We start from the raw sequence: 25,422 nt of genomic DNA, 5'->3' as shown, positions 1-25,422 counted from the left end.
CCATCTTCTGTCAGATGACAAGAAGCGTTCAGACCACTTTTACACACCGAGTAGAAGTTTAGAATATTGCCGTTAGATAGTTCCAAATTTCAATGTTCAAAAGTCTCCTATGGTATTCTTTATAAATCAGCATTCCTCTTCTCTTACTGCTTGAATAACTATTTCAGCTGCCATAGACACAAATCAGGTAAAACAACTTTTTCTGGGACAAGTCCGCCTCAGCGAGTTCTGGCCCAGCGAGAACAAAGCCCCACCCAGGTTGTGTGAGAGACGGAAGGATCATCTCTGGAGTCAGTTTCAGTTCCTTGAGTTATTAATTCTGCAGCCTTGGAGAAATCATTAAATCTCTCTTAGATTCTTTTTCGTCACGTACAAAACAGAAACACAATTATAGGTATCAGACTGTTAGGAGGAATAAACGAAATTACTAAAGGAAATGATACCAGCAAAGCACCAACATACTGCCTGGTACGTACCAACACTAGTTCCCTTCCCACTGCTACCCCGGTCCTCCCTGAGCCTCCTATGAGCCTCCTAGTTTACACAGCTGGTAGTGAGAAGCTTACACTTTACCCCCCTTTCAACACTAATGAGGTAAGAAAAATGTGGTTTACTGATAAAACATTACTTCTAGTTAAAGGAATTTTAACTATGTTCTAAACCATTATTAAAGATACATCATGCTAAACGCTGGTGCTTGCTTTTGAGTATGACACAGCTGTAATACTAAGTCTGCTAGTAAGACAAACAAATGCATACATGTTTATACTCAAGGGGTTAAACTAGAATAAAATATTCTGAAATATTAATCATGATTTTCCTCAGGTGATGGGATTTTAAAAGATTTTGTCCCTTACTTCTTCATATTTTCCAACTCTTACAATGAAACTTTATAATAAGAAGAAAGCTCATTTTCTTAAATTAAAGGTTTTAATAATATACATCTTATGATGGAGTTACATTCTCAAATTATATACTGTCAAAATCACTCTGAGCTTACGTTAGGAAGGAGAATGTGCTGGAGTATAACATACTCTCTCAATACGATAAATTCAAACAACTCAAAACAGTTTTTCTTCCATTTTCAAAACAAACTGCTGTTTCTTCATTTAGGCACAAGATGTACATATTGGCACATAAAAGCTGTGTGCTGTGTGTGTATTTAAATACAGAACCACACTTAATGTAGCAAGATGCTCGTGCCATAAAAGGCAAACTGGGCCAACAGCAGATACACGGACTCCTACTTCATACTTAACAAGGACATGTAAATGGTGGGTGGATTCGGACCAAAATATTTAAATCATTATTTCTTCCTCTTTTTTTTTTTTACTTCTGAGTGTGCATAGCTGTATTTGCAAATGTTAACTAAACGTAAATATAATGTGCCTCCACTATAAACACAATATTTTTGGAAGACAGAAGAGCCGTGGTTGAACTCTAGCTACACTGGCAGACACCTGCAACTGACAGAGGCAGGAGGGAGGAGCCCTGACCCGGGGCTGTTGTGCAGCCAGTTTGCTTGGGTGAAGCCGTTTCAGTTGTTAAAATACTGTAATTCTTCATTACTGATTGGTAAGTAGCTGCTGTCTGAGCCCCCTGAGGTGCCCTAATACCCTGGCTCACCCTACGACCTCTCTACACCTGACAACCAAAGGGGACAACAGTATACCCTATTTCAGCATTATGGCTGGTGTCTGCCCAACTGTTAATATTTCGAACACCACCCTGTCTCCATCGACATCTCCCTATCCATTCATAGGCACTGCTGGTCACTGGCTGCCATAGTTATTCTAGCACTTTCATTTTGCATTTGCACAAAGATAGCACTTTTACAGAGCATCCATGTGTGTCGTTGGGGTGTGTGTGTCCGTGTGTGTGTGTGTGTTTTAAGAGAAAGAAGTGAACATAGGAAGTGTTATTTCTTAGAAAATAAAGAATCTCATCATGGGTCCTATTATTTTGGAATCTCAAATCAGACGCAGGAAGATTCTGTTTTATCAGGGATTCTGTTCTTCATCCTGATCAATCCAGAAAGTGGTTCATCCTTTCATAGTCTGATGGAATATCTAACCTATCTAAAGCATATCATCCTCCCTACCCCTCAAAAGAGAGAAAGCTAATTCCTGATACTAACAAGAGCAGAGCATTCCTAAATAGAAAGTACAGCACTTTCAAAACACATCTAATGACCTAAAAATGTCACCTATGACACAAAATGTCAATGCTTAGACTATCAAAATAACTATTATGAAAGAGATTTATTTTTACCTACAAGGAATGAAAAATAATTCACTAAGTAGCTACATAAAGGCTCAGGAATAAGGCTAAATTAGATAACAGAAAAAAAATCAAGAAAATAGTATAACTAATTTTTAATATAAATAAAACCACACTAAAAAAACTTTATAGGAATTGTGATTTGAGTAAATCACAGAAAAGAAAATTTCATGACTGTTTAAAATGACTTCTCTAGGAACTGGATCTTCATCAACATTATAGTAATCATAATGGCACGATAGTCATTATATATATTTTTTAAATTACTGTCATTATTCCTGCTTTACATAGGAGGAGTTTTATTTATAGATATTTCTCTCTCTTTTTAGAATAATCTCCAAAAGCTAAAAATGTTAGCAGGAGCTAAAATTTTTTAAATAGTCAAGTATGTAAGTGTAACTCACCTTATACATGATGATTTTCAGAATCTTAAAAAAGAGAACAGTACATGTAGGATGTCTTTATTTTCTGTAGTTCATCATAAAATACAAAGAACACTGTTCATACCTGCATAGGTCCAGGAATGCAAGACAGAACTCTCTCTATGTTCTCAGAGGTCACATCAACATCATTCACAGCAACAAGCACATCACCTGAAAACAAAATAACAAAGGTCGTTTTATGAATATCCAAAAACAAAAAGACCTAGAATTAGAACATTAAAAAGCATCTATTCCAACCTCTTCAAAGTACTATGGAACTCATTATGTGTTATTATACAGCCCATAGCAGCAGAGCTAAGCTCCCACTCCACTCCTTTCTTATACTATAATACAGCCCAACGTTACGCCAGAACTAAGAGATGAATATTCTCATTTTGGATACAATTGGTAGAATTATGTAAACTCAAAGGACAAATAAAAAATTTGTAGCATAAACCAAGAACGGCACTTAGCAAAATTAAATCTAATCAGTTAAACCCACAGTAAAAAAAATTTGGCTGAAATTTTAATTAAATCCATGTGGTACATCATAACTCAATATGCTGTGGCATTCACCGCTATTATTGATCTGTGCCTACACACAGCTCTTTGTTTCAAAGGCCCCAACCATAACAAAACCCACATGTTTTGGTAAAAGCTCCATTTCCATGGCTTTTCTTTAAATGTGTATGTTTATCAAATTTGGTGGCTTTCATAAAATAAAGATCAGTGTTAAAATGGAAATTTACTTTTATAACATAGAGGTAATATCAAAATACTGTGAGTTTTACTAATAGAAATATATACATACCAAGGTTATGTATCCTAAATATATCATTAGGAAATGGACCAAATAATGAATATTCATCTAACAGATATTCACTGAGCACCTACTGTGTGCCATGCACTGTTCTAGGCACTATAGATAGAGAATTGAACAAAACAGACAAAAATCTCTACCGTCACGGAGCTTCATACTCTGGGGAAGACAGATTATAAACATGTATATAGATATCAGTGTTGGTAGACGATTCTCCATCAGTCTCTCGTGTTTTCGTACATCTTGCAAGGCAAAGTACTAAAAGTCCTTGTTCTGGATTACTTTTTCAAGGATGTTTGTGAACAGCCTTGGACAACAGAGGTAGTAACCATCTGTAGTACTACTGTAGGAAGTAACCATCTGAAAACATGTCTAACAAAGCTCTAAAAGTAAGAGACATACATGTATTGTCATAACAGATAAGAAAATGGATTTTAGAGCGAGTGTAGTATACATATTTTAAAATGTTTAGTGGAAAATTTTCTCTTTCTATAACAGAAGTGTTATATTTACTTCTCATTCTCCCACATATTTGTTTTCCTCAAGTTCTTGTCAGCAACTCTGTGACTCAGAAATGGCAGGCTTCCTGGACATCCTATCACTGCAGTGGGCAGAGTTCCTTCTCAGCAAGCACACAGGGGTCATTAGGATGCCCTGTCAAAGGCTGAAAGGAAATGAACTGCATGAAATTGTTTGAACTGTTAGGTAAGAAATGTGAATTACTGATGGAAAATTTTATCAAGGTACATTCAGGGTGGCCTGGATGGCTCAGTCATTAAGCGTCTGCCTTCGGCCCAGGGCGTGATCCCAGGGTCCCGGGATCGAGCCCCGCATCAGGCTCCCTGCTCCGCTGGGAGCCTGCTTCTTCCTCTCCCACTCCCCCTGCCTGTGTTCCTTCTCTCGCTGGCTGTCTCTCTCTGACAAATAAATAAATAAATAATCTTAAAAAAAAAAAAAGATACATTCAAAAGTCAAATGAAATAGAAAAAGGTGAAATCAGTTTATTACAGTACTCAATTCCTCAATGTAAAATTAATCATTTGAGAAAATCCATCAATGCATTCCTCAGCATCTGCTTAATATCAAATGTGTAACTGCAGGGCACCGAGGGCTATGAAAATATATGTCAAAGTTTGTTTACTACTCTATTAATACTATATACAAAATGAATATACAGTCCAAGAAATTATTTTTAAAACAAAACTATTACATATAAATGTAGAAAAAAGAAAAGACATCTATATCTGTATCTACGTAAAATGTTGCCTCTGGGTGTATGGGCTTTTTCTTTTTTTGCTTTATTTTCTAAACTGTCTACATTAAACAAATACTACTATTATAAAAACAAATTAAAACTCATTATTTTACAAAAAAAAAAAAAAACCCACTGTGGTAGGCAGATTAATGGTCCCCTAAAGTTGTCCACATCCTAATCACTGAAATCTGTGAATGTTACCTTACATGGCAAAAGGGACTTGGCAGAAGTAATTAAGTTAAGGATGTTGAGATCGGGAGATTATCTAAGTGGCCCAATATAATCACAGGGTATTTATAAGGAAGGAGGCAGGAGGTTCAGAGTCAGAGAAAAACTTAAAAATGCTACGCTGTTGGCTTTGAAGATACAGGAAGGGACCACAAGACAAGGAATTCAGGTGGCCTCCGAAAAGCTGGCCGAGGAAAGGGATTTCTACCCTAGAGAATCCATAAGGAATGCAGCCCTGTGGATACTTCGATTTTAGTGCAAGAGGGCACATTTTAGACTTCTAACTTCCAGAACTGCAAGATGATAAATTTCTGTCATTCTAAACCACTAAGTTTGGGGTAATTTGTCACAGCGGCTATAGAAAACGAATACACCTGCCTAACAATACAAAACGGTTTTGGCTAAGCGCCAAATGAGAATCAGGGACCATGAATGAAAAAGAACAGATCTGGATGTACAAGGTACAGAGAAGAAGTCACTGGAGAAAAAAAAAAGTCCATCTTGTTAGAAGAAGGGATTTATGCACAGAAGGACTAGGAAATATGTACGCGCCAGTGGGGTGGGAGCGGACTGTGAGTTTAAACTGGTCTTTTAAATTAAGCTGAATTTGACTTCAGGGGGAAGAAAATCTGGCTTTGAAACATAGTTACCATATTGCCATTTTATACCTTCAAGTTAATGCATTTACTGTCAAGGCATTTACTGAAAAATTCTTAAATTTTGAGAGAATTAACTTTATTATATATTTTTTGAATTCCAATTATCAATCCCTCATTTATAATATGCAGGCATAAGCAGAAAATTAAGGTCTCTCCTAACCTATCATTCTAGAAATCCTTGAATAATGGTGGCTCATATATTATAACTATCATTCAAAACATTTCATTAAGTAAAAGATCACATTCCCTGGTGATGCCGGATAAGAAACTGGTGCAAGGTTTTTATTTCTCATTAAAATAGAAAATAATACTACAGAAATGTTTGAAAAATTACTGATGACCCCGGCACTTATAGCCATAATTATTTTCGCAAATTATTTTTAGTCTTTACTTACATTGACACAAGTGAGGTATAAAGGAATTTCATCCTTTTAAACTTCTCAAGCAATAAGAATTTTTATGTTGGTACATAGTGTTTAGATGACAATTTTAATAGTCAAATAACAAATACATTTATCAAATTATAATTCAAATAACCATACTTCAGTTTGACATTGTCATGCTTTTTATTTTTTATCCTTACTTAAAAAATGCTTAAATAAATGTTTTCATGCACATAGTTTTCTTTCTTTTACATCTGGGGTCAGCAAGCTTTCTGTAAAGGGCCAGATAAGTAAATATTTCAGGCTCTGCAGGCCATATGGTTTTTGTTGCAGCAACTACTCAACTCTGCAACTGCAGCTCGAAAGCAGCCATAGACAATAAACACATGAATGTGGCTGTGCTCCAGTCCAGGTTTATTTCTGAACACTAACATGTGAATCTCACATAACTTTCATATGTAATAAAATATTAGTGTTTTGATTTTTTTTTTTTTAAATCACTGAAAAGGTAAAAATCATTCTCCGTTTTCAGACTACAAAAACGAGTGGTAGGCCTGATCTGACATACAGGTCATGGTTTACAGATCTGTTTTAGATGATTTCTTTTGGATAAGTGTCTCAAAATGGATTAAATGGGTGAAGTGGTACATTGTTGTATCCTAATCCTTATTTCCAAATTACATTTTGAAAGGATTAAATAATTTCTTTTCTTTTTGGCTTCAAAGAGAAATCCTTTGGCACTTTCCCCGCCCATTCAAGTGAGCACCACAGCAAGTGAAAGAGTTTTGTGAATAGAAATGAGAACTTGTAGGTCCCAGCTTTATCACCGACTGCCCTCTGTTCTTCAGTAAATCACATAATCCTTCTGGTACTCATCTGTAGAAGGAAGTAACTGCACCAGAAGCTCTCTAGGAAGGCCTAAAAACTCTAATTCTATCTTTCCAATGAAGTCACTGCTGGTTTCTTTCCTTTACTACTGGGTCAAGTACCACAGGTTAAATGTGGGAAAGAAATGATGTGAGGGAGGAGAGACAGACAAATACAGTAGAGTTACTTTCGTTAACAAAACTGAAATGTTGGGGCGCCTGGGTGGCTCAGTTGGGTAAGTGTGTGACTCTTGGTTTCAACTCAGGTCATGATCCTGGGTTGTGAGATCGAGCCCCACATCAGGTTCCATGCTCAGCTTGGAGTCTGCTTGAGATTCTCTCTGTCCCTCTCCCTCAGACCCTCCCCCAACTTGCTCTCACTCTCTCGCTCTAAAACTCTAGGAGAAGAAAACTGAAATGTTTTAAGTATTACAGAAAGTGAAAATAAAAATGTGTATCAAATAGCAACATGCAAAATTTTAGAGAATAAAACCATTCATTAGGTGCTCACAAAAAACCAAACCTATCTTTCTAAAAAAGTACTTCAAATGTTTTAACTGGAAACAACCAGAATGTCCATCAACAGTGAAATGGAGAAATGAATATACAGTGGAATACTACATAGAAACAGCCTGGATATTTTTCACAGATTATAAAATAAAGAAAATAAACGCAAGAGAATTCACACTATATACTTCTATTAAAGGAAGTTTAAGAAGAGGTGAAATTAAAAAAAAAAAGAAGAGGAGGAGGAAAAGTCACTCTGTTGATAGAAAACTTGACTTTCAGAGGGGAGAGGGTATTAACCGGGAGGAGGCACAATGGAGCCTTCTGGGTATTGGAAATGTTCTTTATCTTGATCTGGGTGGTAGTTACACAGGTATATACATACGTCAAAATTCGTTGAATGTACACTTAAGATTTGTTCATGCTTTGAATGTATGTTATACCTCAAAAAGATTTTTTAAAGGATTAAAAAAAACTTCAAAAAACTTAAAAAGAGAAATAGCACAAGTGTGTCATATAAAACAAAGTTATTCAGTTATCACAGGTGAGAACATTAGAAGTTACACAAAAAGCACTCAAAATAAAAACTTCGTTTTATTGTTGAGAAGAAACATTCTGCAGGGGTACGTTGTCTAGAACGTTGTGTGATTTCTTTAACCCTATCCTTTCCAATCCTTAAAAAACACCAAGTTAAAATGAGGAAAAATGGGTCATTGTGATGAAAAAAAAAAAATCACCAAGGCGATAGGCAGTTTCTAGGATGCAGGTCAAAAGAGGATTTGCTTTGGTCTAGGGATGGAGGCTGGCTATGGGTAGTCAGGGAGCAAATAGCTGACACTTTTTTTTTTTTTTTTAAGATTTATTTATTTGAGAGAGAGAGAGCACATGTGCTCACGTGCATGGGGGTGGGCAGGGGCAGGCAGGGGCACAGGGAGAGGGAAAGAGAGAATCTTAAGCAGACTCCAGGCCCAGTAAGGAGCCCAACACGGGGCTGAACTCCCGACCCTAAGATCATGACCTGAGCCGAAATCAAGAGTCAGCCACTTAACTGACTGAGCCACCCTGGCGCCCCTAACGGTCAAACTTTAAGAAAAACTCAGAAATAAAAAATAAAGATGCAAGTCAGCAGCAAGAACAGCAAAAATGGCACCAGAAAATGCAGCAAAACCCCCCAAATCCCAGCAAAGAAGAATCAGAATAGAATGGAGTTCTACCGCCGTGAAAGGAAAGAATGGGAAGAGTCCCCAGTCTCACTGTGTTGGCCAACGCACTTTAGTCAAAGGACGGCCATTCTCCAGCGAGAGGATGGCAGAAGTCACCCCAGCAAAGTGCATTACCAGGACAAAGTTTTCAAGATCCTCCTGCCTATGGGGTTACCTCACGGTTCAACTACAGACTTCAGTGTAAAATGGAACTATGAAAGAAACAAATGAGAAAATTCCATGCTGTGGGATTAGCAAAGTCACCATGACATTAAAATTGTCCATTATTTATTCCCAAAGTATGTAACTTTAAAAATATACATCACCATAAAATTAAAAATACGAAAAAAGATAAAACAAACCACCTATAATGTCTCTACACAAACCCAGCACTATTAGCATTTTGCTGTATTTGTGTTTACTTCCAATTGTTTTCCCTGTACATATTTTTCTACAGTTTGTGCATTTATTCAATAAATGCTTCTGAGGGCTTATTTATCAACCAAGCATTTTGCTATGCACCAAAGATGAAATAATCATTTTATTCTGACAAATCTTTTTTTTTTTTTTTACTTACTGGTAAATCATAAACTCTTCCATTATGAAACTGAAATCATGCACTTCATTTTTCTGCCTTTTCACTGCTATTCATACACATGCAGAAAAGTGCACAAACTATAGTAGTACAACAATAGATTATCAAAAAGTGAACATTCCCATGTAACCACACTCAGGTCAAAAAGTATACTACCAGCATCCTGTGTATCTTTAAATCATTTTAAAGATAAACAGGACTACATAGCAGTTTCTTCTTCTCTGTAGTTCATTCTCTTTCCTCCTATACAGATGGTGCAGAAAGAAGAGGTCTAGAGGTAAGTGGCGTTCCTAGAAGGCTCAGCAGACTGGAGTGAGGATCAGGGGAAAGGAAGCATGGAATAGGACACTCCTGATCATAACCACCTCTCCATTAGGTTTCAAGAGAAATGGGTAAAAAGAATTTAGAGATTTGTCTACAAATTAGTCCAATTACGTTCTGAGCAGAGGCCCCAGATAAATACAGGAGTCTCCCATCATGTTGTATCCTAAAATTATGGTGGGTGGCAACAACCAGGCAAGATTTCATAAGCATGAATTCTGGCATCTTCCGACAGAACGAAAAGAATAAGCCTGAGACATTTTACAAAAAAGGAAGTTGAGCGCCTGAGAAAACGTAAGCATGCATTAGCTTCTGTTCCAGCTATCCATTGCTGCATAACGAATGACCCCAAAACTTCAAAACAACAACCACCATTTTTTATCTTTCCTGGTTTTGGGGTTGACTGGGCTTAGCTGAGGTTCTCACTCGGGGTTTCCCACATGGTTGCAGCCAGATGTGGTTGGGGCTGGAATTTTCTGGAAGGCTTCTTCACTCATGTGTGGTAGCTGATGCTGCAGGGTGGCTGAAGCCTCAGCTGGGGTGATCAGCCAGAATAATACTCACAGCCTCTTCATGTGGACCGGCCTCGCTCACACAATGGCAACTGGGTTCCAAGAACACCAGGCAGAAGCTGTATCACCTTTTATGATCCCACCTCTGAAATCACATAGCACTACTTAAACTGTAGCCCAGGCCCACAGGGGTAGGGAAGGGAGGACACAAAAACTAAACTCTCCATAGGAGGAGTATCAACATTACATTGTAAGAAGGGAGTGCGGAGATCTTGCCGCAACCATTTGGAACACACACTGCATAGATGCTCTTCCTACGTGATGCGTTCTTGTAAACCCGATCACGGCACTTACCACACTATGTGAAACTGTCTGCCTATTTCTGACCCACCTCTCGCACCACAGTAGGAGCTTCTGAAGAGGAGTGAGTGCATCCTTAAGAGTAATCTTTGTATTCCTGACACTTAGCAGATGCTCCACAATTTTGTGGAATCGATGAATAAACAACTGCAATTCAGACTTAAAGAAGTGTTTTTAAATATTTCTAAGCAGTTATAAAAGTTCCTGTATCTAAATCTTGTAGGCTGAGTCAACTTAAAGGATTGTCAGCTTTTAGATTTGCTAATAACTTTTACATTTCACGAATAATATATTCTCACATTTGACTGATACAGCTTTTACCTAAGTAATAAAGTTGCTACTAACTCAAGCATTATACCAAACAGCTGAAAAAGTATCAGCAATACAAAATGCTCGCCTTAATATATATTCAGAATAACTTTTGGATTTATTTTTTTCCCTTCAAATTGATGAGATATTTTGTGACAAGCGCCCTTACAAGGAAATTTATGTATAACATCACCATTGCTAAATATGCCAAACGAAACAGTTTAAAACCACTCCAAGAACTTAGTGTCCTCAAGTGCAAACATACAATTTAAAAGTATTTTTATTCATAAATTACATATTTTTATATCATGCTAGTAGATATAGGTCATTCAAATCTAAATTATCACTGTAAAATTAACTTATTTTCTTTTCTTGTCAGCAAATATAACCAAGATGAAATAAAATGATATAACTCAAAACTCAAAAATTAGTTAAGCTACTCCTTGGCCCAAATGAGGCAAACACATATTCCACTCCCCAAAGTACTTATTTTAAGAACATCATGCCTTGTAGTACACCACGCTTACCAATTTCACTACTGCCCCAAATACCATCAAGCAGTCCTTAATCTGTTGAGACTTTGGATATAATTCTGTTTTGATCATGTCTCACAAGGCATCACTAATCATGAATCTCTGCAAACAAGAACTGATGTTCACCAGCAACACTTACCAATTAATATCTGACCACTCTTCATAGCAGAGCCTCCTGGCAGCAGGCCATGGACCACAAGTCTCTCTCCACTGCCCTGTTTTCCACTTCTTTTCCAGCTCCACTTGGTCTGATGGATAATCCCAACCAGGACTTCCAGAAGCTTGAGCTGCTCTTTGGCTTTGATCACAGTTAACTTTTTGGGGTTTACATAAACATTCACATCCTTGTACCGCTGTTGGACAACAACTCCTGTTTTCTGGTTGGACTGATGCTTTAGAATGGACACTGGCTCATTGTCATTACTGTTTTTTTTATTGTAGCGCTTGGGTAGAAGACTTTTACTTTTTAAAATTTTGGTAAACCGCTTGAGTTTAGGTTCATACTTTTTTCCTTCTTTGTAATCATCCTCTTCAATTATAATCTCATTTTCACTGAACCTGACATGGTTCACAGTAGGAGTCTCAGGAAGGAGGCTTTCTTCTTCATCCTCACTCAATTCCAAATAAAATAATTCTCCATTTTTCTGCACACTGTCCAGCCATTCAGGTTCAACATCACTGCGAAAAATAGAAAAGATACTCTGAATAGCAGCCAAACATAAGAAAAATAGTTATGTCTTTTGGCACCAGGGGTGCAGGGAGGTGGGAGGAGGTGAAAGTTCGTTGATTCTTTCAAAGTCTCCTTACTATTTCTGATTTATTATAAGCATCGACATTATTTTCTACGACACTTTTTAGGAGTCTTGAAGAAATGGGGTTGGAGGACAGGGTATGAAAAAACCATAGTGACAGAAAACAAATAAAAAAAGGAGATGGCCTCCTTCTAGAATCTAAGTTTTGTTGGTTTTTTTTTTTTTTTCATTTTAATTCAGTCCTTGTAAGGTTATTGCTCACTTTAGAAAATTTCATTGGACAATAATTTACATTAATAGTTGATTGTGCAATTATATCCAGACATAAGCTATTTGGAAACTGAACATAAAAACATCCTCTTTGCATAGAAACTATTCAGCATAGCTATCATGTTAAAATGAAAGCTAAAGCCTACCATTATTAATAAGATTTGTTTATATAATAAATTTTCAAAAAAGAAATATTCACTTCACCATAAACTAAAATCTTCGCTGAAAGCAACTAGTTTATAATCACAGTTAATAATGATTGCTTCTATAGCTTATAATTTCCATAAAACTCCTTTATATGAATAATTGTAGTAAGAAAAGTAAACCACATATTACATAATTCATCGTGTGATTGTTAAAAAAAACTTTTAACTGGGAAGTAGGCTACTGAAAAAAAAACAATATTGTTATTAAAATGACTGAAACAGCATTAAAAAACAAAATGCTCATCTTAGGTAACAAACCTAATCACAAACTCCACCCTGCCTGTTCAATGTTGTGAACACTTTACCTTTCAAACCACTATTTTCTAAAGCAAAACTGGTTACAGTGGAAAATATAATATGTTAAAAGAGTCTTTCAGAAACACCAGCTGTAATATTCTGACGTAAAAGGGTATAATTTGTGTTCTAATCATTCCATCAAATAGAAGACATTTCTGTTTTCTGCAGTGTTTATTAGCAACTCTGGTTCTTCTAACTTAAAAGTCAACTGTGTCTCTAGGGGTGCATGGGTGGCTCAGTCAGTTAAGTGTCTGATGCTTGAAGTCAGCTCAGGTCGTGAGATCCAGCCCCATGTTGGGCTCTGCACCAGGCTTGGAGCCTGCTTAAGATTCTCCCCCTCCCTCCATCCCATCTCTCCACCACATGTGCACATGTGCTCTCTCTCTCTCTCTTCCTAAAAAAAAAAAAAAAAAAAAATCAACTGTCTCTCTAAAAACTGTGAGAATTTTTAAAAATGCACTATTCTATTACTCAACTCTGAAATTAACCACTGATCTCATCTGTGGTTGGCAATTAATACAGAATTTTCAACTACATATTAATGGTTAAAAAGGCATACCTAGCCCCAAATATCAAAACTATTATTTCTTGGGCACTTGTTGGTTCCCAATATGTGGTATCATTTTAGCACCTCCTAGCACCAGGTATTACCATTTATCAGATGTTTCAACCACACTCATCTGTACCCACAGAAATTAGCATTTAATAACTCTGTAATCCTACTCTGAAGAATCTAAATAGCTGTCTCCAGTCATAAGAAATCTAGGTAACTATGTACCATAATTTAAAATGGCACAATGTACATATCATGATTATACACGATTACTTATGAAGATATCCATCAATTTAAACAATGAATGAAATTATTTGCTTTATAATCTGTCTTTTAATCTAGTATGTTATTTGTATTAGATACGTGACCCCAAAGAAATACTTTTCCCCCTATGCTAAACATAAAGATGTTTCATCTTAATCTCTAAAATTTGAATGAGAAGCCACTTTTTTTTTTTTAAAGATTTTATTTATTTATGTGACAGAGAGACAGCCAGCGAGAGAGGGAACACAGCAGGGGAGTGGGAGAGGAAGAAGCAGGCTCCCAGCGGAGGAGCCCGATGTGGGACTCGATCCCGGAACGCCGGGATCACGCCCTGAGCCGAAGGCAGACGCTTAACGACTGCGCCACCCAGGCGCCCCGAGAAGCCACTTTTTGGCTATGACTTAAAGAACTTTGAAGGGGGGGGGGCACAGGATATTCAATCATGGAGGAAATGAACAGTACCAGGTGCTTGGAAGGTACCAGAATTGTAATGATAAAAACATCAGGCCTTCCCTTGTCTAGGGGGGAAGAGAAAGTGAGAAAGAATTCACAATAATACACATGGTAAATGCAGGATAGAGGTCACCTAGTTTAGCCTGGGATTGAGGGTGAGGGCAGGGAGAATTTCTAGTAGAGGATACACAGAAGTAAGTTTTTAAAGAGTAAGTGGTTGGTGATGGGGATACGGAAGTGGAGGAGGAAAAGACAATTCCAAGCAGAAATAACCGCATAAGCAGAGGCCTTGAGGGAAGGTCTCTATGCCTATGTGGACAACTAAAACCAGTCTGGCCTACGTAGACAACTAAGGAAGGAACATACCTCAACATCATAAAGGCCATATATAAAAACCCACAGCTGATATCATCCTCAAAAGGGAAAAACAGAGTTTTTCCTCTAAGGTCAGGCACAAGACAGGGGTATCCACTCTCACCACTGTTATTTAACATAGTACTAGAAGTCCTAGCCTCAGCAATCAGACAACGAAAAGAAATAAAAGGCAATTGGCAAAGAAGTAAAACTTTCACCATGTGCAGACAACATGTATGTAGAAAACCCGAAAGACTCCACCAAAAAATTGCTACAACTGATAGACAAATTCAGTAAAGTCGCAGGACACAAAATCAACATACAATAATCTGTTGCATTCCTCTACACCAATAATGAAGCAGCAGAAAGAGAAATTAAGGAGTCGATCCCATTTACAATTACACCAAAAGCCATGAGATACTTAGGAATAAACCTAACCACAGAGGTGAAAGATCTGTACTCTGAAAACTATAAAACGCTGATGAAAGAAATTGAAGATGATACAAAGAAACGGAAAAACATTCCATACTCATAGATGGAAAGAAGAGATATTGTTAAAATGTCTGTACTACCCAAAGCAATCTACACATTTAATGTAATCCCTATCAAAATACCACCAGCAGTTTTCACAGAGCTAAACAATCAATCCTAAAATGTGTATGGAACCATAAAAGACCCCAAATAGTCAAAGCAATCTTGAAAAAGAAAGGCAAGACTGGTGACATCACAATTCCAGACTTCAAACTATATTACAGAGCGGTAGTGATCAAGACAGTATGGTATTGACGGAAAAACAGACACTTAGATCAACGGAACATTTTTATCCAAAGACTATACCAATTCACATTTCCATCAGCAATGAATTAGACCCATTTTCCTCACCTCTAAATTTAAAAAATACTTCATCTTAAGAGGAAGAAGAAATTAAAAGAAGGGAGATAAGGGGAACAGGAATAAAGACAGAGAAATGAATGTACGAGACTCACGAAAGAAGGAAACATGTATGGTAAAGAAAAAAAAAAAAGAAGAAGAAGAAATGAGAAGTCACAAAGACCTGGGTTTGAATTCTGTTCTATTGACATTTTTACTTTTCTAAGCTTTAGTTTTTCTCTTCTAGAAAACAGATTATAGGGGCGCCTGGGTGACACAGCAGTTAAGCGTCTGCCTTCGGCTCAGGGCGTGATCCTGGCGTTGTGGGATCGAGCCCCACATCAGGCTCTTCCGCTATGAGCCTGCTTCTTCCTCTCCCACTCCCCCTACTTGTGTTCCCTCTCTCGCTGGCTGTCTCTATCTCTGTCGAATAAATAAATAAAATCTTTAAAAAAAAAAAAAAGGAAAGAAAACATTATAGCTACCTCACATGGCTTTTAGCAACAGTAAATTAAAAAATGCGCTCGGTATGGTAAGTGTCAAATGTCAGTTCCTTTCCTCTTGCCCAAGAGTCAAAAATGTAGAGAAACTTAAAATTTTTTTAGATATAGCACTCAAATTTTTATATTCTTCCAATCCCTGGCAATCAATGAAGATGTCTCCAATTACCTCTACTTGCTAGGTTCCAGTGCTATTAACATAAGCAGCAAACTAGATGCGGCCTCTAAGGCTCCCACAGTATCCCTGGAAGGTTCCTTATTCCTACTCCAGATGATTAATTCCTATTTAGATAAGCATCAACAGCATAACTGATTAAGGTGTTAGAAAGTTTAACAGAGTTGTAAAGACTGTGGTCTCAAACTAGTTCTACTAGAAGGCGGCGTATTAAAGACAACTACGAAAAAACCAACCTTTCAGTGCAACTATTATTAATAACAAAATTAAATAAATTAATATTATATGTGGATACTACCTATTCCAGGAGATGGAGCTTAATCCTTCCTCCCCTTTAATGTGAACTGGACTTAGTGATGTGCTCCCAAAGAACAGAGTATGGAAAATGAGAAACAGTAACTTCACAGTGAAGAAACCGTGCAGACATTACCTTAACCAAGTGACCCAGGTTATGAAAAACAAGAAACAACTAAGAAACTATCACAGACCACAGGAAACTAGGGATACTTAATGACTAAATGCAATATGATATCCTGGATTAGATCCTAGAATAGAAAAAGGACATAAGTAGATAAATGGTAAAATTCAAATAAAGTCTGGAGTTTATTTAATAGTACTGTACTAATGTTAATTTCTCAGTTCTGGCAAACATACCATAGTTGTGTAAGATGTTAACATCAGGGGAAACTGGGTGAAGGATATACGGGAATTCTCTGTACTATGTTTGCAACTTTTCTGTAAATCTAAACTTATTCCAAAAGAAAATGTTTATTTTTAAAAAGGAATTAACTCTAGCAGCTTTAATTCGGATTTTTATAATACAGATTTTTGTAAGTGTTCTTTAATCTCTTTCCTGAGATCCTATGGTACAAACTGCAAAGTTGTCATTGTGTAAATGTCTTTCAATGAGATTATTTTGTTTATTCCACTTTTCTCTGAACAGAAATAATGGTATATTCATTGTCTACTTGCAAAGTTTGAGGACACTTTAATTGGTTTTCAAGGCTCTAACTGATGTAGTAAACATGAGCAGAGTTCTTCCCAAAGAAAGATTTGCTAATTTGCAAATAACCAAGTTCACTTACATAAACAGTAACATAACTATATTAAGGAAAATGAACTTCACATAATGCTAATAAGTTTCTTAATTCATATTCAAGAATTCTATGCTGAGGGGTGCCTGGGTGGCTCAGTAGGTTAAGCATCTGCCTTAGGCTGAGGTCATGATCCCCGGGTCCTGGGACTGACCCTTTATCAGTCTGCCTGCTCAGTGGGGAGCCTGCTTTTCTCTCACCCTCTCCCTCTGCCACTCCCCCCTGCTTGTTCTCTCTCGCTCTGCCAAATAAATAAATAAAATCTTTAAAAAAAAAGAATTCTACACTGATACTAATTTTTTTCTTCTAAATTATTGAATCTCTCAGGTCTTAGTTGACATTGTCAACATGTTTTATCAATTTAAATGGTATTAGGATCTTCTTGGCTACCACAAGAAAAGTTATGAATAGCCAGACCTACTGGTTCATTTCCTTAAGGAAAACATAATTTTGCTACTACTCCAAACCTGTTACAGTATACTTTGCTTTCCTTTTTAGTGGGCAAAAGCACCAAAGTGGCCAACACACATAGTTACATGGGGCGAATATGTACAACAGAACAATTCTAGGGACAGAGAAAAACCACACAATAAAAACATCATAACAAATAAATGTCTGGTGTTTGTTCAGTACTGGTCTGTCCAATGCTTTTCTGTGTTTGCTTTTCTGTGTTCTGTATACCAGCAATATCTAATTTTCATTCTTGAAATCTTTGGATTGTTTTCTAGAAGAAAGCCAGAGTTTTAATGGTTAAAAAATCTATGCTAGATGTTATGGCAGCTTGAGGGGTCGGGAACCTGGGATGGGCTGGTGTTCTTTCTAGCCTAGCCACAGTCACCACCGGAACAAATGTGAAGCATGTTAGAGAAAAGGAAGGGATCAGCCAGTAAACTACTGTGTACTCACTGCATGAAATAAAATTTTACATCAGGAACATGTTTCCATTAGAACTATGCTAATAATGACCCCAACCCCAGGACCACATTCCCTACCTCCACCCCCTTCAGTTAAATGGACCATGCTTAGATATAACTAAGTTCGGGATAAGATCTGACCCTAGCAAAACTGAAATCAGAGACCAGCAAAATATTTTGTGATAGGACATTTTTGTACTTCTAAAAATGTCAGATGGACAGAGGGCTCATCACCTAGCTAAAATGCAAGTTCTGAAAGTGAAGAACAAAAACTGCTATAGGAGAGCCAAGTTTGGAGAAAGTAAGTCTAAGAAGTGTCAAAAAAGGCTGTAGGAGAAGGTGCAGGAGAAGCACATAAGTGGGACATTGAATAATTTTGACAAGATAGGAAGAAAGGGTGTTTCAGAGAGAACAAAGTACATACGAGTGTACGTGTGAAACTACATGAGAGGTATGAGAATGGGTGTATATTTCAGTGTCATAATGTTAAGCACTAAATGTTTATGTCTCCCCAAAATGTGTATGTTGAAACCCTACCACTCAATCATGATGATATTAGGAGATGGGACCTTTGGGAAGCAATTAGGATTAGATGCGGCCACGAGGATGCTGCCCTGGTGAATGGGATTAGTGCCCTCATGAGAAAGCTTGCTTGTTCTCTCCACTCTCTGCCATGTAAGGATACAAAGAGAAGTCAGTAATCTACAACTTGGAGGAGGGTCTTCACCAGAGCCTGACCATGCTGGTACAGTGATCTTGAACTACCAGCCTTCAGAATTGTGAGAAATAAATTTCTGTTGTCTATAAGCTACTCAGTCTATGCTATTTTTTTATTTTATTTTATTTTATTTATTGTTTTGAGAGAGAAAGTGTGTGTGAGCAAGCAGGAGTGAGGGCGCATAGGGAGAAGGCGGGTGAGAGAGAGAGAAAATCTTAAGCAGGCTTCATGCCCAGTGCAGAGCCCGATGTGGGGCTCGATCCCAGGACCCTGCAATCATTACCCGAGCTGAAATCAAGAGTCAGATGCTTAATCAACTGAGCCACCCAGGCATCCTATACAATTTTAAATAGCACCCCGAGGTAGGACAAGTGGGAATAAAGAAGGCTTTAAAGAAGCAATATCATCAAAGATGAGATCAGAGAGACTAGGGACAGATCTGAAACAGATTTAATATCATCCTAAGGAATCTGGAATTTATTTGGGAGTACTTTTGAGTACCAAGCTTTTGAGTACTATAGAAAAATGATTTACTACACCTTTTCTTTTTTTAGAACAATTTTAGGTTCAAAGCAAAATTGAGCTGAAGGTACAGAGATTTCCAATATACTCCCTTCCTCCCACATGCAAATACACGTTACCTCTACCGTCACCTCCTTTTTGTCCTCTTGTCAATCCCTCACCATCAACTGTTCACAATTTTCCTGTTCCTGGGATTTAACAAACCTTCTCACAGTCAACAAAATTCAGAGTTAAGTAAATATTCTCATTCCCATTTTAACACGTGAAAACAGCCTTATAGAAGTCATGTGACTCATGTAAGGCCATATCGTTTGTGGCTGGGATAAAGAGAACACAGGTTGTCTGACCCCTACTCTTAATCCAATACTCATTACTCTGCACCAGGATGATTATTTCAGGCAACATTATAAAGAAATTCCATTGTAACTGAAGTGGCTGAATTCTTTCCAATACAACCATCAGCGATCAAGCCTGACATATTAGCTGTTTTTTAAATCTTAGCTTTCTCTTCCAGATCACAGGGATGACCTAGTTAAGTCCACAGATATTTGCTTCATTTTATTTAGCTTCACTGGTAATATTCCTTTTCGTAGTAGGTTCTCTAAGAGAAAAATGATTCAGAACTGTGCTCTAGAAAGCAAATTCTGGCAGCTGTATGGAAAAAAGGCTGGAGATAAAGAAGAGGCATCCAGATCAGTTAGAAGGCTACTCTACTCTTACATGGGAGAGGCCAATGCTTTAAGTCAGGCAGTGCCTCTGAAAGAAAAAAAAAAAGAAGGAGGGGTGGATATCAGAACAGGAAGTCAACAAGACTGGAGACTTATTAGATCTGAAGACATGAGCAAGGAGAGAGTGATGTCAGTAAGTAAGATGAGCAATGCTAGAGGAGAAACAAAGAAGATAATGAATTATCTTCAAATATGCTGATTTGGAAGTAGAGAGAAAGGTCAGCAAAGAATTGCCATTTCTCATCATAAACTACTTAGAGATACACAGTTTGAATTTTTAATCTATGTAATTTGATAAAAGAGAAATCAAATTAAAAGAAAAAAGTAGTCAGGGTTCAGAGCAGGAAAAGAAAAAGGGAATTATCCTAAATTGGATGTTAATACCGTATATGGCATCATGACTTTGAAATACTTTGATTCTTCAAGTATAACATTCTTACGTTAAAACCCAAGAAAAGGATAAATTTTGGTATATTCATACAATGGAATCATATTCAGAAGTTTTTTTTTAAAGATTATTTATTTATTTGACAGAGAGAGAGAGAGCCAGCGAGAGAGGGAACACAAGCAGGGGGAGTGGGGGAGGAAGAAGCAGGCTCCCTGCGGAGAAGCCCGATGTGGGGCTTGATCCCGGGACTCTGGGATCATGCCCTGAGCCGAAGGCAGACGCTTAACAACTGAGGACCCAGGCACCCCCATATTCAGAAGTTAAAAAAGAATGAACTATTTAGGCAACAACATGGGCAATTCCTATCTCTTAGCTTTGATAAGAAAGATTAGGTTCACATGTTCATATGTCCCTGTGCCCTTAATTAAGAAATGATCTTGTCCAGAGGTGCCTGGGTGGCTCAGTCGGTTGTGTCCCACAGTTAGTTTTGGATCAGGTCATGATCTCGGGTTCCACACTCAGTGCAGAGTCTGCTTGAGATTCTCCCTCTGCCCCTCCACTACCCTTCTCACATGCTCTCTCTCTCTCTCTAAATAAATAAAGTCTTTAAAAAAAAAAAAAAAAAGTACTTTTGTCCAAACTGGGAAGACCACTTCTGCGGTGGTGACTCGCAGGTTAGAGAGGTAAACAGGAACAGACCAGAACCTACCTGGTCAGATCAGCAAATCAATTCTCATGTCCTACACATGAAGAAGGGACAAACATAAAATCTGAATCTTGACAGGACTTGAAAATACAGACCAGCAGAACATTTTACAATAGAGATTTACTGTACTTTTACTATTAGGAGGATAAAGACACTGGGATATCTGGAGTAATGACTGAACGACTAATGTGGAAAGCTTAATGCCCTTTAAAAAAATATATATATATATATACATATAAAATATATAGAAATGTTGGTATATATGTATATATAAAATCCATATTTACATGTATTTTGAATCACAAAATGTTTTGAGGTAACAAGTTTTCCTAACACAAGATTGCTCATTTCCTAGGAAACTGGGCCAGTTCATTTACTTTCATTCCATTAAAATCAGGACACTCCATTTGCAGTCTGGCCTCCTAAATTCCTACACGGAAACACTCAGCTGTGTGACCATTGGTAAATTACAGATTCTCTCTGAGCTAAAAGTGTGTGTTTCTAAGATGCAGAGAAACCAAGTGCTTGAGTCTCACAAAGTCCATGACTCCCACAGCAAGACCAAATCAGGTTTCCTGTAACCCATACTCCATCCAGTGCCTCACTTGATAACCATAATTTTGTAATTATTTTTTAAATGACCACAGCAGCAGATTACACAAAATACTTGATAGTCTCTTCAAGAACGTAATCTGTCCTTATTGAGCCTCTAGAGTATATTAAGCTGTCATTAGTTTTCCCTTACCCTTTTAAAGATAATGGTAAAATTTTTTTACATACCCAAAGGTGAAAAGAATTGCCAAGTAATTTTTACTCCTAAACACATCAAATACTTGTAATCATTATTCCTAAATAATACACTTAAAATGTCATCCTAAAACTGACTATGCATAGCAGTCTATTATGGGATTGGTTGACCTTTCAGCACCTAAATCTTTTCACTGTTAGTCATTCATTTCAAACTAGGACTAATATATTTTTCAAAAAGGGTCTTAATTCATAGCAGTAAGAAATAGATTCCTTCAAAGTTGAAATAGCATTGGGTCCTATGAATCAAAATAACTATTTCAATATTATTAAGGATTAAAAAGTGAAAAATAACACTTAGATATTTTGTATTTTAAAAATTACATTATTGGGACACCTGGGTGGCTCAGTCAGTTAAGCATCTGCCCTCAGCTCCTGGTCATGATCCCAGGGTCCTGGAATCGAGTCCCACATCGGGCTCCTTGCTCAGCACAAGTCTACTTCTCCCTCTGCCTGTTCTGCCTGCTGCTCCCCCCTGCTTGTGCTCTCTCTCTCTGACAAATAAATAAAAATCTTTTAAAAAAATAAAAATTACATATAACACTAAGTAGAAAATAAGAAAACCATGAGAACGTATAGGAAAATACAGTAGAAATACCCCCAAATGTTGAGAAGTTGTTCTTGAAGGTGAAGACTATGGGTGGATTTTCTTTTATATATCCATTTTTATAACAGGAAAAAAATATCTGTATAATTTAAATAGTTCATTTATAAAACGTTTAGGCTATCCTTCCACTAAAATCACAAAGATCGTAACAGCAGAGAAGACACTGCGATAGGATCAAAGAGTTTTGTGAACATCCTAACAGACATACCCATAAATATTACGGAACCCGCCACAAAGGGGAGAAACTCCTCATCTGACAATCATAAAAAGCCCACAATAGCGAAGAATGGCACGTCATTGCGGCTCACAATACCGCACAACTGGAACGTGGCTCAAATAAAACCCACTGATTATAGAACCTCAAACACTCAATCCCAGCTACGCCAACACTCTAGCAAGACACCCCCTCCCCCCCAGCCCACGTGTACACTCTCTGGCTTGAACGGATGGATTTAATTGTCCCTCTTCAAGACTCTTACTCATCATCGCTACTCGCTGAGGAGTATGAACCCGAGTAGCTGACCCGATCTTCATAATCGCAATCCTCATCTTCTTGTGAAGAGAGGTCCCCAGGGAGCTCATCTGGGCTATGACGCGAGCCGCACGAAACTAGAGACGCCATCATCAGGAATGCAATAGCTACAGGTCGTGTAATTCAAATCTCGAAACTACGGCTCGCCGTAACCGCCATGTTGTCTCCGCTAGGGAAGGGGCAAAGGCCACGTGACCGCCAATCCTTGGCTGCAATTGGTGGCGGTTTGGGTTGCCAGGGAGACGAGGAAGCTTTCCCGAGAGCGCTAGAACTACTGAAAGAAGCCAATGAGGTGAAATTTGCAGTGGGGCGTCTCAGTTGGAGGAATTTAAGCAGCTCAAGCTTCACCGGTTAGACTCTCCTAAACGCACTCTTTTGGAGCAGCACAATTTATTAACAGCGGAGACCCTCTGTTTTTCCCCCGTCCCCCTTTCTTCCAGTTTGCACTTTGCCCTGTGTTTCTACGCGGAACAGCTGCCCGAAACCTTAGAGGCACTCAGTCTGGGGTTCCCTTTTGAGATTAAGGAAACTCCTCTCTACTTTTCCTCAGGGCCTCTGCCTCTGGGGCTGGGAAAGGACGCTTTTAAGCAACGCCCTCTAGGTGCCAATGTAAATACGCTCCATTGTTTCTTTGGTTTTCATAATTGTTTTCGCAATTGCAAACATTTTATAGTTTTCCCAAGCAGATATTGTAGAATGCTTCAAATGGGTGGCAGTGTTGTGAAATGAACTGCATGTTCATTTTGTAACGCAAACTTATAATTTGTTCTCATCACTGAGTTGAAAGTGTAAACTGATAAATTTTATCAGTAATTTACGAATACCTCCAACAAGTATTTTTTCTAAGTATAAATTAATAGCACTAATTGAGAATCAGCCATTTCTCAAATTGCTTGTTCTATTAGTATACTATGCTAAGTATTCACATACTATGAAGTAACTATCCTTATACTAAAATAAAGAAACTGAAGCTTAGGTTATTCATCTTAATGGTCAGTTGGTTAGAAGGCAACAAAGTCAAACAAAAATTGAACCTAAGTCATTAACTACTAGATTATAGTTCTTCCTCAGGACTCAGTAATTCATTATTACGATCTATTCTAAGAAAATAAAGGATGCAAAAATGTATAAAATTTGTGAAAGTAGAAAGCTGAAAGCAATCTAAATGTTCAACAATAGGGGAAAAGTTAATAACATGTGAAATACGAATATTATGAGAATAGAAATGTTTTCAAAGAGTAATGCATGGGGGAATATTCATGTTATAGCAAGTAAAAAAAGGATATAAAATTTTATGATCTCAGTGGATGGGTGCTGGAGATTCAACTTAAACTACGTGGGCAGATGGTGGAGACTGAAAGACAAATAGGCAATTTACAATATACAGTGATAAGTATCTTGATAAATGCGGAGTTCTAAGGAATACCCAACGGAAAACAGACTGGGGGTGTGGAGGGCCACAGCAAATTTCTTCGAGGAAGTCTAAACTTCTCTTATTATAATGGAGTATTACAATCCAAAAAGAGAAGAGTAGTGGGAAACGAATCCTCCCATGGCCCAAGGTGGTTATATGCATGGAGAATTTTTAAAAATCTGAGCAGGGGGCACCTGGGTGGCTTAGTTGGTTAAGCTTCTGTCTTTGGCTCAGGAAGCTATCCCAGGGTCCTGGGATCCAGAACCCCCCCCTGCTCAGCAGGGAGCCTGCTTGCTTCTCTTTCTCCCTCTGCCCCCCTTACACCCCTTGCTCTCTCTCTCTCAGATAAATAAATAAAAGAAAAAAAAAAAAACCCTAAGCAGTAGCAGGCTAGCAGTATTTAAACTTTAAAGATGCAATTTAGTTTCATTTGTCACATTAAACTATGTACATTTGAATATCCCAAGTTTTTTTGTTGTATAATTAATTTTTTTTAAGAATTTTTATTTATTTGACACAGAGAGAAAGAGCTCAAGCAGGCAGAGTAGCAGGTAGAGGGAGAAGCAGGTTCCCTGCCAAACTCGATCCTAGGACCCTAGGATCATGACCTGAGCCGAAGGCAGTTGCTTAACCAATTGAGCCACTCAGGCACCCCTTGTTGTGTAATTTCTGAATGTGCTTTTTCAGAGTTGTATACCAGCTATTGAATATTGTTTTGCAGTTTACTTTGAATTAATTTATAAAATTGTTTTTATCTTATATAAGAGCTATAGAGCACAGAGCTTATACTTGTTTATTTAAAATTATAATTTGAAAAAGTTTAAGTCATCCCTGGAAGTCCACAACAGTTTTTCCTTAAAAAAGATCTATATATCACTCAGATTAGAAAACAGGGGACTAGGGGCGCCTGGGTGGCACAGCGGTTAAGCGTCTGCCTTCGGCTCAGGGCGTGATCCCAGCGTTGTGGGATCGAGCCCCACGTCAGGCTCCTCCGCTATGAGCCTGCTTCTTCCTCTCCCACTCCCCCTGCATGTGTTCCCTCTCTC

The 25,422-nt window shown here is 37.8% G+C and overlaps 1 protein-coding gene across 1 annotated transcript in view; it reads right to left on the bottom strand.

Moving 5' to 3' along the window:
- INTU (inturned planar cell polarity protein) overlaps positions 1 to 23,807 on the bottom strand; it is a 72,592-nt gene extending 48,785 nt beyond the window's left edge. Inside the window, exons 1-3 of the mRNA XM_008684397.2 lie at positions 22,910 to 23,807; positions 11,392 to 11,930; positions 2,788 to 2,873 (exon numbers count right to left, since the gene is read on the bottom strand). Of these exons, the coding sequence (XP_008682619.1) occupies positions 2,788 to 2,873; positions 11,392 to 11,930; positions 22,910 to 23,055 (771 nt within the window). The 5' untranslated portion in view covers positions 23,056 to 23,807. The remainder of the gene's footprint in view (positions 1 to 2,787; positions 2,874 to 11,391; positions 11,931 to 22,909) is intronic.
- Between the last annotated feature and the right edge of the window lie 1,615 nt (positions 23,808 to 25,422).

The sequence above is a fragment of the Ursus maritimus genome, unplaced genomic scaffold (genome assembly GCF_017311325.1).
Source record: "Ursus maritimus isolate PB19 unplaced genomic scaffold, ASM1731132v1 scaffold_11, whole genome shotgun sequence".
Taxonomy (NCBI): Eukaryota; Metazoa; Chordata; class Mammalia; order Carnivora; family Ursidae; genus Ursus; species Ursus maritimus.
Note: the sequence above shows the minus strand (reverse complement) of the source record. Positions and strands in the feature narration are given on the sequence as shown.